Source organism: Symphalangus syndactylus, chromosome 20 (genome assembly GCF_028878055.3).
Source record: "Symphalangus syndactylus isolate Jambi chromosome 20, NHGRI_mSymSyn1-v2.1_pri, whole genome shotgun sequence".
NCBI lineage: Eukaryota > Metazoa > Chordata > Mammalia > Primates > Hylobatidae > Symphalangus > Symphalangus syndactylus.
This window is the reverse complement of record NC_072442.2, coordinates 34,534,302-34,553,070: the sequence shown is the minus strand read 5'-3', so window position 1 is coordinate 34,553,070 and position 18,769 is coordinate 34,534,302. Positions and strand designations below refer to the sequence as shown.

Sequence of the window (18,769 nt, the reverse complement as noted above, 5' to 3'; positions counted from 1 at the left end):
AGTCACACGAGGGACCTCCAGGATGGGTCTGTCTGTGGGGTCGTTGCCTTCACCTGAGAAGAATCTGGCGTCGATCTGATTCGAGTTCGTGGCAGAATCCAATTCCTCAGGTATGTGAAACCCAGGCCCACTTGTTTGTTCTGCCAGCTGCCGGGAGGATGCTCTGAGCTCTTACAGGTGTTGCCCAGGTCTGGGCCGTGCAGCTCCCTGGGTCTGCACCTCCAGGGCTGAGGAATCACCCACAGGGGAATGGAATCTCAGGGAGGTTCAGTCCCAAATAAAGAGCACAGACGATTGAATTAGACCCAGCCCTTAACAGCTATTGTTTCAGGGTAATCCTAATCTAATCAGGGCTTTGGGCGGGCTCCTCAATTCGAGGTTCCGTCCGCACCCAAGGGAGGGGCAGAGGCAGGGCTAGGCTCTGGGGAGGGCGGGGCGGGAAATGCCGGGGGCATTTCAGAATTCTGGATTCCTCACAGAATCGCAAAGTTCACATTTCACAACAATAAAGAAAACAATGAGGGTAAAAATGAGACCTTTTATGAAGTTGCACATTAGAAAACTTAAACGTCTGAGAAAAAAATCTCTAACTCATAGGGAAACAAGTGGTTTATCACATACTCTGAAATAGACTGGGCTGGGTGTGGGGAATATGAAAATATGATTTCTATGTTCTGCTGTTGTATTGTATTGTATTGCATATTATTTATTTATTTTCGAGACAGAGTCTCCCTCTGTCCCCCAGACTGGATTGCAGTGGCCTGATGGCAGCTCACTGCAGCCTCTGCCTCCTGGGCCCAAGCAACTCTCCTGACTCAGCCTCCAGAGTAGCTTGGAGCAACTGTGCGCGCCACCACGCCAGGAGAAATTTGTATTCTTTAAAGTAGAGAGGAGGTTTCACCATTGTGGCCAGGCAAAGCCACAGCCTGGCAGGCGCCACGAAGACCCTGGCCACTGCAGCCGCCGGCAAGAGGGCGCCGCCTACAGGAGGGATCAAGAAGCCTCACCGCTACAGGCCTGGCAGTGCGCAAAATCAGAAAGTACCAGAAGTCCACGCAGCTTCACCTCCTCAAGCTGCCCTTCCAGCGCCCGATGCGCAAGATCGGGCAGCACATCATCCGGGACGTGCGCTTCCAGAGGGCGGCCATTGACGCCCTACGGGAGCCCAGTGAGGCTTCCCTGGTGCACCTCTTTGAAGACACCTAGCTGTGTGCCGTCCATAAAAGCCCTGAACTCTTCTACCCTATATATGTGTATTAGCGCTCTGCTTTGTACCCCCTTCCAGAGGAAACACAAATCCATCAATTGATCATTTAAGCCTTTCTAGCTTGGGTACAACTTTTCGCGTAGCTGTACTTGTAAGCTCTGTACTTTATACTTCCAGAGACTAGACCCTAGACAGTATCTGCTTGGAATAGTGGAGCTAGCTGGCTTCAACTTTATTTAGGCACATGCTAATTACTTGTGAGGGCAAAGGCGGGCAGTGAGGTTCTTAAGCTGACCCCGAAATAGTAAACTTTGGAAAATAGTCAAGTACGGTCACTTTATTTGTTAGATATCTTGTCACCACCTTACCAGCACCAGTCAGAGACCACATTTTTCTAGGTAGTCTCCATAGGTACATTATGAGAAAGACTTTACGACTTGTAGTGAAGCTCCAGGAAAAACCTCATTGTCGTAAACGTGTAATACAACCAGCCATGAAAGCAGTCAAAGCTTTCTCCTGAAAAGATAACACTGTCTACAGATTTCTTTCTTGAGAGCTGTGGCTATGTGATATTACATATTGAGAAGATTTCGTATGCGATTATTAAAAAGTCAGGAAACAACAGATGCTGGCAAGGCTGTGAAGATACAGAAACACTTTTACAACGTCTGTGAGAGTGTAAATCAGTTCAACCATTGTGGAAGTCCGTGTGGCGATTCCTCAAGCATCTAGAACCAGAAATACCATTGGACCCAGCTATCTCATTACCGGGTATATAGCCAAAGGGTTATAATTCATCCAATTACAAGGACACATGCACAGATATGCTCACTGCGGCACAGTTTGCAAGAGCAAAGGACCTGGAACCAACCCAAATGCCCATCAGTGATAGACTGGATAAAGAATATGTGTGGTATATACACCCGGGAATACTAGGCAGCATAAAAAAGAATGAGTTCGTCTTCTTTGCGGTGACATGGACGACCCTGGGGACCATCATTCTCAGCAAACTAACACAGGAACGGAAAAGCAAACACCACATCTTCTCACTCAAAAGTGGGAGTTGATCAATGAGAACACATGGACAGAGAAAGTGGAACGTGACTCTCCGTGGCCTGTCACGGGGTGGGGGGCCAGGGAAAGGAGAGCATTAGGACAAACACCCAAGGCATGTGGGGCTTAAAGCCTAGATGGTGGGTGGATTGGTGCAGCAAACCGCTATGGCACATGTATACCTTGGTAAGAAACCTGCACGTTTTGCACTAGTATCCCATAACTTACAGGAAAAAACAAAAAAAAAAATGCGTAGGGACACTGAACCCTCTCAACTAATCCAGTTTTCCTCTCTGAGAGAACAACGCTGTGTTCCTGCTCTTGAGCTGACCTCTGAGACCTTGATGTGAACTTGTTTCTGTCTTCAGCAGTTCAGATTTACTCAGACCCCACTCAATGTATTGAGTTCTATGAGGGGCAAGAGAAATGTTCTAAGCTTGTGTGTGGAGTCGCCATCAGCACTGCCCTCTGCTGATGCCTGTCTAGACCGCAGGCTGCTTGGGCCAGGTTCTCTTTTCCTCTAGTGTTCTGAAAGGGCCAGAGCTGCCACATCTGCCAGAATACAGCTTCCAAGACTGCTCCATGCTATGGAAAAGGAATGAGCTGAGAGCCATGTTAAGACTGGGAGATAATGAGTCTCTAGGACCTTACTTCCTTTGGGAGCTCAAGCACTTTCATTTCTGAGGGAGCCCTCCCATCTCCATGAGTTCTGCCAAGAACCTGTACCCTCCTTGTGTCTCTAAGACACACCGGTCTAACTTGTGGTACGCCCAGGCAAGAAAGTTGGTTAAAGGAAAGGAAAGCTGAAGAAGGCCAGAATATGGAGGTATGAAACGGAATTTCCCAATTCTTGGTAAAATTTAGAAATTTCCGTAATACCCAAAGGCAGATGCTACGTACCATAAGTCCTATTTTAGCAGCAAAAGCTGAGGGTATGAGGAAATACAACTATATTGTATGGGGGTTTATTTGGCTCCAGGAAGAAAGAGTACATGTTATTCTGCATTCGATATTAGAGCAGAACAATGGGGTCTTTTCGAAAATTTGGCTTTCACTCTGTGATTCAGGGGGCACATGGCAGAGGGAAACACACTGAAATGGAACCACGGATGTCTGTGAGCTGTGCTGGGAAGGTTCAGGGTGATTCCGTCGTAAGTCTCAGGTCTTTATTCTGTAAAGAAAAATTACTCAATTGCATCATAAAGATACAGCAGAGTATGTCCAAGTAGAGTTGGGAATAACTTTGTCACTCGTGATGAACCTACTTGGTCCGATATTTTAATATCTTCCCCCATGTCTGTGTACTCAGGTTTGATTTTCCGAGTGGATCATCGGTGGAATCAATAAAATCAGGAATACTCTAAGGCAGTGTTTTGAACTAAATTTCAGTGTCTCTGGATGAACCGGCCATATCACCGTGTGTAGCAAACATGAAGTATCAACAGGCTGTCTGTATGCCTTTTCAACTACATAGAAGTTCGCTACAAATGGCGGCGTGAGGAAAGGTGATTTTGGAATTGGATGCTCTCTCGTCTTTTACGATGCATCTATACTATATTACATTCTAAAACAGTAAAGGATCACTTGCTGACGTAAAGCACAGTAGGCAGGAATAGGAGAAGGGTCAACTGAGAGAAAAAAAAAAGCTTTGTGATGTAATTTTTATTTCTGCAGTTTGGAAAAGAGTTTAACTGTTTTTGTGATGACTCACAAAAATACATAAGGGCATGAAAATTACCCAGGACAACATTCGGGAAACATTTCTGGCGCCTTCACTTACTGAAACCCAGACATAAGCATTCCAGCAAAGACACGGCAACAGCAGGCTTCAGCAAGGAACCGTACAAATGTCCTGGAAAGGGCTTCCCTCTCTGAATGCAGCTTCCTGTCCACAGGATGCTCAAGGCCCAGGCACCTTTATTCTTCCAACTAGAAAGACATACAAAAAGGCCTCAACATGACCTCGGAGGCCCAAACATTTAGCCAAGGCTACTACCAAACAATCTGCTGTCTTCATCCAGGTAAGGGCAGCTTGACGTCTCAAGACACTAAGATGGTGGGTAAATCCAGGGTAGACTGAGATGCAGAAGCTCCAGCAAACGCAGTCCTGTCACTGAAAGACGAATGCAGTACTTATGCCTGCACAAACAGACCCTTCCCTCTGGCCTTGGGCCTAGAACATGATTTTTTGGTAGTTGCTGTTGGGGAAGAGGCCCTTGGGCTTTAACCTGCGAGCAGCCTCCCTTAAATGCTTGGGCTGCAGTGGGGGCTTTTCTCCCCACATCTCACACACGTCCAGGGCCTCTTCCAGCACCTCTCCGACGAAGACCTTGGCTATTCCAGCCATGGCAATGGCCACGTTCTCAGGCTCCGATCCGCCAGTGATAGAATGCATCAGACCTGCAATGCGTGCTTTTGGGAAAGCTGACCGGCGACACACTTCGTAGCGGGCCAGCTGCTCCTCAGACATGGCAGACAGCAGGGTTGCCATCCTCTGAGCCTCCTCCGCATCCACGGTGGGCTTCCTCTCCTTCTTTCCTTTGGTATCTCTTTTCCGTCCTTTGGCTGCAGGAGGAGCTGAGGCTGAGGCTTCACTGTCGCCTTCTGTGAGGTCCGTGACATCCTGACTGCTGAGCTCACCTTCCTGACCCCTGGGTTCTTCCAAGTTCCCATCTAGGTCCTCAGGGAGCCCGTCCTTGTTGCTGCCCTTCAGACCTTGGGGCGTGGCGAACATCTCAGCAGACACAACTGTTTGCCTGCCTGTCTCCATGGGTGAGACTCAGGTCTGCTCCGTGACAGCAGCTGTAGCAGCAGAAGTTACAGCTGGGGTGGTTTGATTATGGATCCGAAGTGAGATTTTGAGAACCATCCTTTTTCTTGTTTTTTTTTTTTTTTTTGATTTACAGATCATGTTTATTAAGCGGCACTCAAAATGTTAAGTCTCATAAACAATAACATTCAGTGATCGACTTCAATCCAACTGTAATCCTTACTTTAAACTAAGGGCAAGAATAATTTTACGCATAGAGCAAATACCCACAAAACCTGGGTATTCCGAACTACAAACATGGTTTCCACAGCCACCTATGGTTTTAGGCAAGGACACATTTCCACGACGAACAAGTACTTACAAATATGTTAATAAAACACTAACGCAAACGCTTACCCTGCCGTCAGCATTTTAAGCAATGCCATTCCTGCTACTGAAAGCATTTATTTTAAGAAGCTTGAATTTGATCCGGGAAAACGTGTTCTCCTAAAACTTTAACAGGATGTTATCAATCCAAAGTGATTTTAAATCAAAAAGCCTTCCAACACAGCATTAAGTATTGTGAAAGCAATGTGAAACTTGCTTTCTGTTTTTTTGTTTGCTTGTTTGTGTGGAGACGGCGTCTCGCTCTGCCGACCAGGCTGGAGGGCAGTGCAGCGATCTCGGCTCACCGCAAGCCCCTCCTCCCGCGTAGACGCCATTCTCCGGCCTCAGCCTCCCGAGTAGCTGGGACTACGGTCACCCGCCACTGCGCCCGGCTAATTTTTTGTATTTTTAGTAGAGACGGGGTTTCACCGTGTTAGCCAGGATGGTCTCGAACTCCTGACTTCGTGATCCGCCCGCCTCGGCCTCCCAAAGTGCTGGGATTACAGGCACGAGCCACCACGCCCGGCCTAGTTCATTCTCTTTAATAATGAACTAGACAGTAAACTAGTTGTTGTCTAAAAACTTCAGAATACATGAAGTACAAGCCTCAGCTGTCAAGTCAGAAATGCCATTTCGATTTCACATATTAAATAGCTACAGTAGGCCAGGCTCGGTGGCTGGCGCCTGCAGTCCCAGCACCGTGGGAGGCCGAGGCAGGCGGATCACGAGGTTCAGAGATCGAAACCATCCTGGCCAACATGGCGAAACCCCGTCACCACCAAAAATACGAAAAGTTAGCCAGGCATGGTGGCAGGCGCCTGCACTTCCCAGGAACCCGAGAGGCCCAGGAAGGAGAATCACCCGAACCCGGGAGGCGGAGCCCGCAGTCAGCCGAGATCACGCCCCTGCACCCCAGCCTGGCGACACAGCGAGACTCCCTCTGAAAAAAAAAAAAAAAAAGAAAAAGAAAAAGAAAAAAGCTACAGTATAGCTCACAAGGTTACAAGGGCGTAAACATACCTAACACGCAAATACGACTTTATCCTTCAGATAGTCAAAAGTCAGAAGGAACGACACGGTTTGCAAGGTACTTTGACTTATGCGTGGTCATTAAAACCCGGTAAGTGATTAAAGTATGGTAATACAAAGGCAGGCAACGACATGCACCAATATCACTCTAAAATCAAAAGCATAAAAAGAAAGGCTGAAAACTCTCTGTTTCTCCATCTTTCATTTACACGGCTAGATATCAGAACCTTACTTTAGAAAATATACAATTATGATATCTGGTTTCCCCAGATGGTAATTTTCAGAATCTACAAAAAGTGTCAAGATGCGTAATTTGCTTCATCGAATGCTTTTCTAGCTCGTTTCAATTCTTCATTCATAGTAAGCAAGTCTTTCACCCTGGCAAACTTCCTTGGGTCCTTTCGAATCAAGAAGATGATATCTTCAACTTGTACTCGACCTTGTCTTCCAATTGACATTGCCTTGTGAGTCATTTCAGTGATATACTTTATGACAAGATCTTCAAGAATATCCACTGACTCAGTATAAGGATTCTGGTCATCCCCAAAGCCATACATCATACATCGCAATTCTTTAGAAAAAAGTCTCTTTCTTTTACCCTGTCCACCTTCTGCACCTCCTCCAATTTCTTCATTTCCTTCCTCAAAGGTGGGGTCTTCTTCCTCGTCTGCCATCCCACTGGCCCGCCGACCCACAGCCCAGAAACTTTCAAAGATTTTGGCTGCTATGTTTCTGGCGAGCCATAGATTAGTCACAAGTGGACACAGCTCCCTGCCTCCCCTTCCCACACACAAACACACACACTGCTTTATCTCACTTCCACAATATGGAGAAACCTGTGGATGGAGAGTTTATTAGTTTTAGATGAATGCAGAAGAAATTCTCACCAATTTTGGATATTGAAAACAAACCCCGGCTCACAGCTCAGAAGTTCTACTAGGCCAAGTGACTGCCTCCTGCTCAGAGTCACACGAGGGACCTCCAGGATGGGTCTGTCTGTGGGGTCGTTGCCTTCACCTGAGAAGAATCTGGCGTCGATCTGATTCGAGTTCGTGGCAGAATCCAATTCCTCAGGTATGTGAAACCCAGGCCCACTTGTTTGTTCTGCCAGCTGCCGGGAGGATGCTCTGAGCTCTTACAGGTGTTGCCCAGGTCTGGGCCGTGCAGCTCCCTGGGTCTGCACCTCCAGGGCTGAGGAATCACCCACAGGGGAATGGAATCTCAGGGAGGTTCAGTCCCAAATAAAGAGCACAGACGATTGAATTAGACCCAGCCCTTAACAGCTATTGTTTCAGGGTAATCCTAATCTAATCAGGGCTTTGGGCGGGCTCCTCAATTCGAGGTTCCGTCCGCACCCAAGGGAGGGGCAGAGGCAGGGCTAGGCTCTGGGGAGGGCGGGGCGGGAAATGCCGGGGGCATTTCAGAATTCTGGATTCCTCACAGAATCGCAAAGTTCACATTTCACAACAATAAAGAAAACAATGAGGGTAAAAATGAGACCTTTTATGAAGTTGCACATTAGAAAACTTAAACGTCTGAGAAAAAAATCTCTAACTCATAGGGAAACAAGTGGTTTATCACATACTCTGAAATAGACTGGGCTGGGTGTGGGGAATATGAAAATATGATTTCTATGTTCTGCTGTTGTATTGTATTGTATTGCATATTATTTATTTATTTTCGAGACAGAGTCTCCCTCTGTCCCCCAGACTGGATTGCAGTGGCCTGATGGCAGCTCACTGCAGCCTCTGCCTCCTGGGCCCAAGCAACTCTCCTGACTCAGCCTCCAGAGTAGCTTGGAGCAACTGTGCGCGCCACCACGCCAGGAGAAATTTGTATTCTTTAAAGTAGAGAGGAGGTTTCACCATTGTGGCCAGGCAAAGCCACAGCCTGGCAGGCGCCACGAAGACCCTGGCCACTGCAGCCGCCGGCAAGAGGGCGCCGCCTACAGGAGGGATCAAGAAGCCTCACCGCTACAGGCCTGGCAGTGCGCAAAATCAGAAAGTACCAGAAGTCCACGCAGCTTCACCTCCTCAAGCTGCCCTTCCAGCGCCCGATGCGCAAGATCGGGCAGCACATCATCCGGGACGTGCGCTTCCAGAGGGCGGCCATTGACGCCCTACGGGAGCCCAGTGAGGCTTCCCTGGTGCACCTCTTTGAAGACACCTAGCTGTGTGCCGTCCATAAAAGCCCTGAACTCTTCTACCCTATATATGTGTATTAGCGCTCTGCTTTGTACCCTCTTCCAGAGGAAACACAAATCCATCAATTGATCATTTAAGCCTTTCTAGCTTGGGTACAACTTTTCGCGTAGCTGTACTTGTAAGCTCTGTACTTTATACTTCCAGAGACTAGACCCTAGACAGTATCTGCTTGGAATAGTGGAGCTAGCTGGCTTCAACTTTATTTAGGCACATGCTAATTACTTGTGAGGGCAAAGGCGGGCAGTGAGGTTCTTAAGCTGACCCCGAAATAGTAAACTTTGGAAAATAGTCAAGTACGGTCACTTTATTTGTTAGATATCTTGTCACCACCTTACCAGCACCAGTCAGAGACCACATTTTTCTAGGTAGTCTCCATAGGTACATTATGAGAAAGACTTTACGACTTGTAGTGAAGCTCCAGGAAAAACCTCATTGTCGTAAACGTGTAATACAACCAGCCATGAAAGCAGTCAAAGCTTTCTCCTGAAAAGATAACACTGTCTACAGATTTCTTTCTTGAGAGCTGTGGCTATGTGATATTACATATTGAGAAGATTTCGTATGCGATTATTAAAAAGTCAGGAAACAACAGATGCTGGCAAGGCTGTGAAGATACAGAAACACTTTTACAACGTCTGTGAGAGTGTAAATCAGTTCAACCATTGTGGAAGTCCGTGTGGCGATTCCTCAAGCATCTAGAACCAGAAATACCATTGGACCCAGCTATCTCATTACCGGGTATATAGCCAAAGGGTTATAATTCATCCAATTACAAGGACACATGCACAGATATGCTCACTGCGGCACAGTTTGCAAGAGCAAAGGACCTGGAACCAACCCAAATGCCCATCAGTGATAGACTGGATAAAGAATATGTGTGGTATATACACCCGGGAATACTAGGCAGCATAAAAAAGAATGAGTTCGTCTTCTTTGCGGTGACATGGACGACCCTGGGGACCATCATTCTCAGCAAACTAACACAGGAACGGAAAAGCAAACACCACATCTTCTCACTCAAAAGTGGGAGTTGATCAATGAGAACACATGGACAGAGAAAGTGGAACGTGACTCTCCGTGGCCTGTCACGGGGTGGGGGGCCAGGGAAAGGAGAGCATTAGGACAAACACCCAAGGCATGTGGGGCTTAAAGCCTAGATGGTGGGTGGATTGGTGCAGCAAACCGCTATGGCACATGTATACCTTGGTAAGAAACCTGCACGTTTTGCACTAGTATCCCATAACTTACAGGAAAAAACAAAAAAAAAAATGCGTAGGGACACTGAACCCTCTCAACTAATCCAGTTTTCCTCTCTGAGAGAACAACGCTGTGTTCCTGCTCTTGAGCTGACCTCTGAGACCTTGATGTGAACTTGTTTCTGTCTTCAGCAGTTCAGATTTACTCAGACCCCACTCAATGTATTGAGTTCTATGAGGGGCAAGAGAAATGTTCTAAGCTTGTGTGTGGAGTCGCCATCAGCACTGCCCTCTGCTGATGCCTGTCTAGACCGCAGGCTGCTTGGGCCAGGTTCTCTTTTCCTCTAGTGTTCTGAAAGGGCCAGAGCTGCCACATCTGCCAGAATACAGCTTCCAAGACTGCTCCATGCTATGGAAAAGGAATGAGCTGAGAGCCATGTTAAGACTGGGAGATAATGAGTCTCTAGGACCTTACTTCCTTTGGGAGCTCAAGCACTTTCATTTCTGAGGGAGCCCTCCCATCTCCATGAGTTCTGCCAAGAACCTGTACCCTCCTTGTGTCTCTAAGACACACCGGTCTAACTTGTGGTACGCCCAGGCAAGAAAGTTGGTTAAAGGAAAGGAAAGCTGAAGAAGGCCAGAATATGGAGGTATGAAACGGAATTTCCCAATTCTTGGTAAAATTTAGAAATTTCCGTAATACCCAAAGGCAGATGCTACGTACCATAAGTCCTATTTTAGCAGCAAAAGCTGAGGGTATGAGGAAATACAACTATATTGTATGGGGGTTTATTTGGCTCCAGGAAGAAAGAGTACATGTTATTCTGCATTCGATATTAGAGCAGAACAATGGGGTCTTTTCGAAAATTTGGCTTTCACTCTGTGATTCAGGGGGCACATGGCAGAGGGAAACACACTGAAATGGAACCACGGATGTCTGTGAGCTGTGCTGGGAAGGTTCAGGGTGATTCCGTCGTAAGTCTCAGGTCTTTATTCTGTAAAGAAAAATTACTCAATTGCATCATAAAGATACAGCAGAGTATGTCCAAGTAGAGTTGGGAATAACTTTGTCACTCGTGATGAACCTACTTGGTCCGATATTTTAATATCTTCCCCCATGTCTGTGTACTCAGGTTTGATTTTCCGAGTGGATCATCGGTGGAATCAATAAAATCAGGAATACTCTAAGGCAGTGTTTTGAACTAAATTTCAGTGTCTCTGGATGAACCGGCCATATCACCGTGTGTAGCAAACATGAAGTATCAACAGGCTGTCTGTATGCCTTTTCAACTACATAGAAGTTCGCTACAAATGGCGGCGTGAGGAAAGGTGATTTTGGAATTGGATGCTCTCTCGTCTTTTACGATGCATCTATACTATATTACATTCTAAAACAGTAAAGGATCACTTGCTGACGTAAAGCACAGTAGGCAGGAATAGGAGAAGGGTCAACTGAGAGAAAAAAAAAAGCTTTGTGATGTAATTTTTATTTCTGCAGTTTGGAAAAGAGTTTAACTGTTTTTGTGATGACTCACAAAAATACATAAGGGCATGAAAATTACCCAGGACAACATTCGGGAAACATTTCTGGCGCCTTCACTTACTGAAACCCAGACATAAGCATTCCAGCAAAGACACGGCAACAGCAGGCTTCAGCAAGGAACCGTACAAATGTCCTGGAAAGGGCTTCCCTCTCTGAATGCAGCTTCCTGTCCACAGGATGCTCAAGGCCCAGGCACCTTTATTCTTCCAACTAGAAAGACATACAAAAAGGCCTCAACATGACCTCGGAGGCCCAAACATTTAGCCAAGGCTACTACCAAACAATCTGCTGTCTTCATCCAGGTAAGGGCAGCTTGACGTCTCAAGACACTAAGATGGTGGGTAAATCCAGGGTAGACTGAGATGCAGAAGCTCCAGCAAACGCAGTCCTGTCACTGAAAGACGAATGCAGTACTTATGCCTGCACAAACAGACCCTTCCCTCTGGCCTTGGGCCTAGAACATGATTTTTTGGTAGTTGCTGTTGGGGAAGAGGCCCTTGGGCTTTAACCTGCGAGCAGCCTCCCTTAAATGCTTGGGCTGCAGTGGGGGCTTTTCTCCCGACATCTCACACACGTCCAGGGCCTCTTCCAGCACCTCTCCGACGAAGACCTTGGCTATTCCAGCCATGGCAATGGCCACGTTCTCAGGCTCCGATCCGCCAGTGATAGAATGCATCAGACCTGCAATGCGTGCTTTTGGGAAAGCTGACCGGCGACACACTTCGTAGCGGGCCAGCTGCTCCTCAGACATGGCAGACAGCAGGGTTGCCATCCTCTGAGCCTCCTCCGCATCCACGGTGGGCTTCCTCTCCTTCTTTCCTTTGGTATCTCTTTTCCGTCCTTTGGCTGCAGGAGGAGCTGAGGCTGAGGCTTCACTGTCGCCTTCTGTGAGGTCCGTGACATCCTGACTGCTGAGCTCACCTTCCTGACCCCTGGGTTCTTCCAAGTTCCCATCTAGGTCCTCAGGGAGCCCGTCCTTGTTGCTGCCCTTCAGACCTTGGGGCGTGGCGAACATCTCAGCAGACACAACTGTTTGCCTGCCTGTCTCCATGGGTGAGACTCAGGTCTGCTCCGTGACAGCAGCTGTAGCAGCAGAAGTTACAGCTGGGGTGGTTTGATTATGGATCCGAAGTGAGATTTTGAGAACCATCCTTTTTCTTGTTTTTTTTTTTTTTTTTTGATTTACAGATCATGTTTATTAAGCGGCACTCAAAATGTTAAGTCTCATAAACAATAACATTCAGTGATCGACTTCAATCCAACTGTAATCCTTACTTTAAACTAAGGGCAAGAATAATTTTACGCATAGAGCAAATACCCACAAAACCTGGGTATTCCGAACTACAAACATGGTTTCCACAGCCACCTATGGTTTTAGGCAAGGACACATTTCCACGACGAACAAGTACTTACAAATATGTTAATAAAACACTAACGCAAACGCTTACCCTGCCGTCAGCATTTTAAGCAATGCCATTCCTGCTACTGAAAGCATTTATTTTAAGAAGCTTGAATTTGATCCGGGAAAACGTGTTCTCCTAAAACTTTAACAGGATGTTATCAATCCAAAGTGATTTTAAATCAAAAAGCCTTCCAACACAGCATTAAGTATTGTGAAAGCAATGTGAAACTTGCTTTCTGTTTTTTTGTTTGCTTGTTTGTGTGGAGACGGCGTCTCGCTCTGCCGACCAGGCTGGAGGGCAGTGCAGCGATCTCGGCTCACCGCAAGCCCCTCCTCCCGCGTAGACGCCATTCTCCGGCCTCAGCCTCCCGAGTAGCTGGGACTACGGTCACCCGCCACTGCGCCCGGCTAATTTTTTGTATTTTTAGTAGAGACGGGGTTTCACCGTGTTAGCCAGGATGGTCTCGAACTCCTGACTTCGTGATCCGCCCGCCTCGGCCTCCCAAAGTGCTGGGATTACAGGCACGAGCCACCACGCCCGGCCTAGTTCATTCTCTTTAATAATGAACTAGACAGTAAACTAGTTGTTGTCTAAAAACTTCAGAATACATGAAGTACAAGCCTCAGCTGTCAAGTCAGAAATGCCATTTCGATTTCACATATTAAATAGCTACAGTAGGCCAGGCTCGGTGGCTGGCGCCTGCAGTCCCAGCACCGTGGGAGGCCGAGGCAGGCGGATCACGAGGTTCAGAGATCGAAACCATCCTGGCCAACATGGCGAAACCCCGTCACCACCAAAAATACGAAAAGTTAGCCAGGCATGGTGGCAGGCGCCTGCACTTCCCAGGAACCCGAGAGGCCCAGGAAGGAGAATCACCCGAACCCGGGAGGCGGAGCCCGCAGTCAGCCGAGATCACGCCCCTGCACCCCAGCCTGGCGACACAGCGAGACTCCCTCTGAAAAAAAAAAAAAAAAAGAAAAAGAAAAAGAAAAAAGCTACAGTATAGCTCACAAGGTTACAAGGGCGTAAACATACCTAACACGCAAATACGACTTTATCCTTCAGATAGTCAAAAGTCAGAAGGAACGACACGGTTTGCAAGGTACTTTGACTTATGCGTGGTCATTAAAACCCGGTAAGTGATTAAAGTATGGTAATACAAAGGCAGGCAACGACATGCACCAATATCACTCTAAAATCAAAAGCATAAAAAGAAAGGCTGAAAACTCTCTGTTTCTCCATCTTTCATTTACACGGCTAGATATCAGAACCTTACTTTAGAAAATATACAATTATGATATCTGGTTTCCCCAGATGGTAATTTTCAGAATCTACAAAAAGTGTCAAGATGCGTAATTTGCTTCATCGAATGCTTTTCTAGCTCGTTTCAATTCTTCATTCATAGTAAGCAAGTCTTTCACCCTGGCAAACTTCCTTGGGTCCTTTCGAATCAAGAAGATGATATCTTCAACTTGTACTCGACCTTGTCTTCCAATTGACATTGCCTTGTGAGTCATTTCAGTGATATACTTTATGACAAGATCTTCAAGAATATCCACTGACTCAGTATAAGGATTCTGGTCATCCCCAAAGCCATACATCATACATCGCAATTCTTTAGAAAAAAGTCTCTTTCTTTTACCCTGTCCACCTTCTGCACCTCCTCCAATTTCTTCATTTCCTTCCTCAAAGGTGGGGTCTTCTTCCTCGTCTGCCATCCCACTGGCCCGCCGACCCACAGCCCAGAAACTTTCAAAGATTTTGGCTGCTATGTTTCTGGCGAGCCATAGATTAGTCACAAGTGGACACAGCTCCCTGCCTCCCCTTCCCACACACAAACACACACACTGCTTTATCTCACTTCCACAATATGGAGAAACCTGTGGATGGAGAGTTTATTAGTTTTAGATGAATGCAGAAGAAATTCTCACCAATTTTGGATATTGAAAACAAACCCCGGCTCACAGCTCAGAAGTTCTACTAGGCCAAGTGACTGCCTCCTGCTCAGAGTCACACGAGGGACCTCCAGGATGGGTCTGTCTGTGGGGTCGTTGCCTTCACCTGAGAAGAATCTGGCGTCGATCTGATTCGAGTTCGTGGCAGAATCCAATTCCTCAGGTATGTGAAACCCAGGCCCACTTGTTTGTTCTGCCAGCTGCCGGGAGGATGCTCTGAGCTCTTACAGGTGTTGCCCAGGTCTGGGCCGTGCAGCTCCCTGGGTCTGCACCTCCAGGGCTGAGGAATCACCCACAGGGGAATGGAATCTCAGGGAGGTTCAGTCCCAAATAAAGAGCACAGACGATTGAATTAGACCCAGCCCTTAACAGCTATTGTTTCAGGGTAATCCTAATCTAATCAGGGCTTTGGGCGGGCTCCTCAATTCGAGGTTCCGTCCGCACCCAAGGGAGGGGCAGAGGCAGGGCTAGGCTCTGGGGAGGGCGGGGCGGGAAATGCCGGGGGCATTTCAGAATTCTGGATTCCTCACAGAATCGCAAAGTTCACATTTCACAACAATAAAGAAAACAATGAGGGTAAAAATGAGACCTTTTATGAAGTTGCACATTAGAAAACTTAAACGTCTGAGAAAAAAATCTCTAACTCATAGGGAAACAAGTGGTTTATCACATACTCTGAAATAGACTGGGCTGGGTGTGGGGAATATGAAAATATGATTTCTATGTTCTGCTGTTGTATTGTATTGTATTGCATATTATTTATTTATTTTCGAGACAGAGTCTCCCTCTGTCCCCCAGACTGGATTGCAGTGGCCTGATGGCAGCTCACTGCAGCCTCTGCCTCCTGGGCCCAAGCAACTCTCCTGACTCAGCCTCCAGAGTAGCTTGGAGCAACTGTGCGCGCCACCACGCCAGGAGAAATTTGTATTCTTTAAAGTAGAGAGGAGGTTTCACCATTGTGGCCAGGCAAAGCCACAGCCTGGCAGGCGCCACGAAGACCCTGGCCACTGCAGCCGCCGGCAAGAGGGCGCCGCCTACAGGAGGGATCAAGAAGCCTCACCGCTACAGGCCTGGCAGTGCGCAAAATCAGAAAGTACCAGAAGTCCACGCAGCTTCACCTCCTCAAGCTGCCCTTCCAGCGCCCGATGCGCAAGATCGGGCAGCACATCATCCGGGACGTGCGCTTCCAGAGGGCGGCCATTGACGCCCTACGGGAGCCCAGTGAGGCTTCCCTGGTGCACCTCTTTGAAGACACCTAGCTGTGTGCCGTCCATAAAAGCCCTGAACTCTTCTACCCTATATATGTGTATTAGCGCTCTGCTTTGTACCCCCTTCCAGAGGAAACACAAATCCATCAATTGATCATTTAAGCCTTTCTAGCTTGGGTACAACTTTTCGCGTAGCTGTACTTGTAAGCTCTGTACTTTATACTTCCAGAGACTAGACCCTAGACAGTATCTGCTTGGAATAGTGGAGCTAGCTGGCTTCAACTTTATTTAGGCACATGCTAATTACTTGTGAGGGCAAAGGCGGGCAGTGAGGTTCTTAAGCTGACCCCGAAATAGTAAACTTTGGAAAATAGTCAAGTACGGTCACTTTATTTGTTAGATATCTTGTCACCACCTTACCAGCACCAGTCAGAGACCACATTTTTCTAGGTAGTCTCCATAGGTACATTATGAGAAAGACTTTACGACTTGTAGTGAAGCTCCAGGAAAAACCTCATTGTCGTAAACGTGTAATACAACCAGCCATGAAAGCAGTCAAAGCTTTCTCCTGAAAAGATAACACTGTCTACAGATTTCTTTCTTGAGAGCTGTGGCTATGTGATATTACATATTGAGAAGATTTCGTATGCGATTATTAAAAAGTCAGGAAACAACAGATGCTGGCAAGGCTGTGAAGATACAGAAACACTTTTACAACGTCTGTGAGAGTGTAAATCAGTTCAACCATTGTGGAAGTCCGTGTGGCGATTCCTCAAGCATCTAGAACCAGAAATACCATTGGACCCAGCTATCTCATTACCGGGTATATAGCCAAAGGGTTATAATTCATCCAATTACAAGGACACATGCACAGATATGCTCACTGCGGCACAGTTTGCAAGAGCAAAGGACCTGGAACCAACCCAAATGCCCATCAGTGATAGACTGGATAAAGAATATGTGTGGTATATACACCCGGGAATACTAGGCAGCATAAAAAAGAATGAGTTCGTCTTCTTTGCGGTGACATGGACGACCCTGGGGACCATCATTCTCAGCAAACTAACACAGGAACGGAAAAGCAAACACCACATCTTCTCACTCAAAAGTGGGAGTTGATCAATGAGAACACATGGACAGAGAAAGTGGAACGTGACTCTCCGTGGCCTGTCACGGGGTGGGGGGCCAGGGAAAGGAGAGCATTAGGACAAACACCCAAGGCATGTGGGGCTTAAAGCCTAGATGGTGGGTGGATTGGTGCAGCAAACCGCTATGGCACATGTATACCTTGGTAAGAAACCTGCACGTTTTGCACTAGTATCCCATAACTTACAGGAAAAAACAAAAAAAAAAATGCGTAGGGACACTGAACCCTCTCAACTAATCCAGTTTTCCTCTCTGAGAGAACAACGCTGTGTTCCTGCTCTTGAGCTGACCTCTGAGACCTTGATGTGAACTTGTTTCTGTCTTCAGCAGTTCAGATTTACTCAGACCCCACTCAATGTATTGAGTTCTATGAGGGGCAAGAGAAATGTTCTAAGCTTGTGTGTGGAGTCGCCATCAGCACTGCCCTCTGCTGATGCCTGTCTAGACCGCAGGCTGCTTGGGCCAGGTTCTCTTTTCCTCTAGTGTTCTGAAAGGGCCAGAGCTGCCACATCTGCCAGAATACAGCTTCCAAGACTGCTCCATGCTATGGAAAAGGAATGAGCTGAGAGCCATGTTAAGACTGGGAGATAATGAGTCTCTAGGACCTTACTTCCTTTGGGAGCTCAAGCACTTTCATTTCTGAGGGAGCCCTCCCATCTCCATGAGTTCTGCCAAGAACCTGTACCCTCCTTGTGTCTCTAAGACACACCGGTCTAACTTGTGGTACGCCCAGGCAAGAAAGTTGGTTAAAGGAAAGGAAAGCTGAAGAAGGCCAGAATATGGAGGTATGAAACGGAATTTCCCAATTCTTGGTAAAATTTAGAAATTTCCGTAATACCCAAAGGCAGATGCTACGTACCATAAGTCCTATTTTAGCAGCAAAAGCTGAGGGTATGAGGAAATACAACTATATTGTATGGGGGTTTATTTGGCTCCAGGAAGAAAGAGTACATGTTATTCTGCATTCGATATTAGAGCAGAACAATGGGGTCTTTTCGAAAATTTGGCTTTCACTCTGTGATTCAGGGGGCACATGGCAGAGGGAAACACACTGAAATGGAACCACGGATGTCTGTGAGCTGTGCTGGGAAGGTTCAGGGTGATTCCGTCGTAAGTCTCAGGTCTTTATTCTGTAAAGAAAAATTACTCAATTGCATCATAAAGATACAGCAGAGTATGTCCAAGTAGAGTTGGGAATAACTTTGTCACTCGTGATGAACCTACTTGGTCCGATATTTTAATATCTTCCCCCATGTCTGTGTACTCAGGTTTGATTTTCCGAGTGGATCATCGGTGGAATCAATAAAATCAGGAATACTCTAAGGCAGTGTTTTGAACTAAATTTCAGTGTCTCTGGATGAACCGGCCATATCACCGTGTGTAGCAAACATGAAGTATCAACAGGCTGTCTGTATGCCTTTTCAACTACATAGAAGTTCGCTACAAATGGCGGCGTGAGGAAAGGTGATTTTGGAATTGGATGCTCTCTCGTCTTTTACGATGCATCTATACTATATTACATTCTAAAACAGTAAAGGATCACTTGCTGACGTAAAGCACAGTAGGCAGGAATAGGAGAAGGGTCAACTGAGAGAAAAAAAAAAGCTTTGTGATGTAATTTTTATTTCTGCAGTTTGGAAAAGAGTTTAACTGTTTTTGTGATGACTCACAAAAATACATAAGGGCATG

At 46.8% G+C, this 18,769-nt stretch overlaps 3 protein-coding genes across 3 annotated transcripts; all 3 read right to left on the bottom strand.

The window, feature by feature from the left end:
- Positions 1–4,433: 4,433 nt before the first annotated feature.
- On the bottom strand, positions 4,434–5,030 carry LOC129470450 (TATA-box binding protein associated factor 11 like protein 2-like). The gene has a single exon (XM_055258289.2). The coding sequence runs from the start codon at positions 5,028–5,030 to the stop codon at positions 4,434–4,436; it is 597 nt and encodes a 198-aa protein (XP_055114264.1).
- Positions 5,031–6,724: 1,694 nt separating this feature from the next.
- Positions 6,725–7,099, bottom strand: LOC129470248 (transcription initiation factor TFIID subunit 13-like). The gene has a single exon (XM_055257853.2). It carries the CDS (start codon positions 7,097–7,099, stop codon positions 6,725–6,727), a length of 375 nt encoding a protein of 124 aa, XP_055113828.1.
- A 7,015-nt stretch (positions 7,100–14,114) lies between these two features.
- LOC129470249 (transcription initiation factor TFIID subunit 13-like) lies at positions 14,115–14,489 on the bottom strand. The gene has a single exon (XM_055257854.1). It carries the CDS (start codon positions 14,487–14,489, stop codon positions 14,115–14,117), a length of 375 nt encoding a protein of 124 aa, XP_055113829.1.
- Between the last annotated feature and the right edge of the window lie 4,280 nt (positions 14,490–18,769).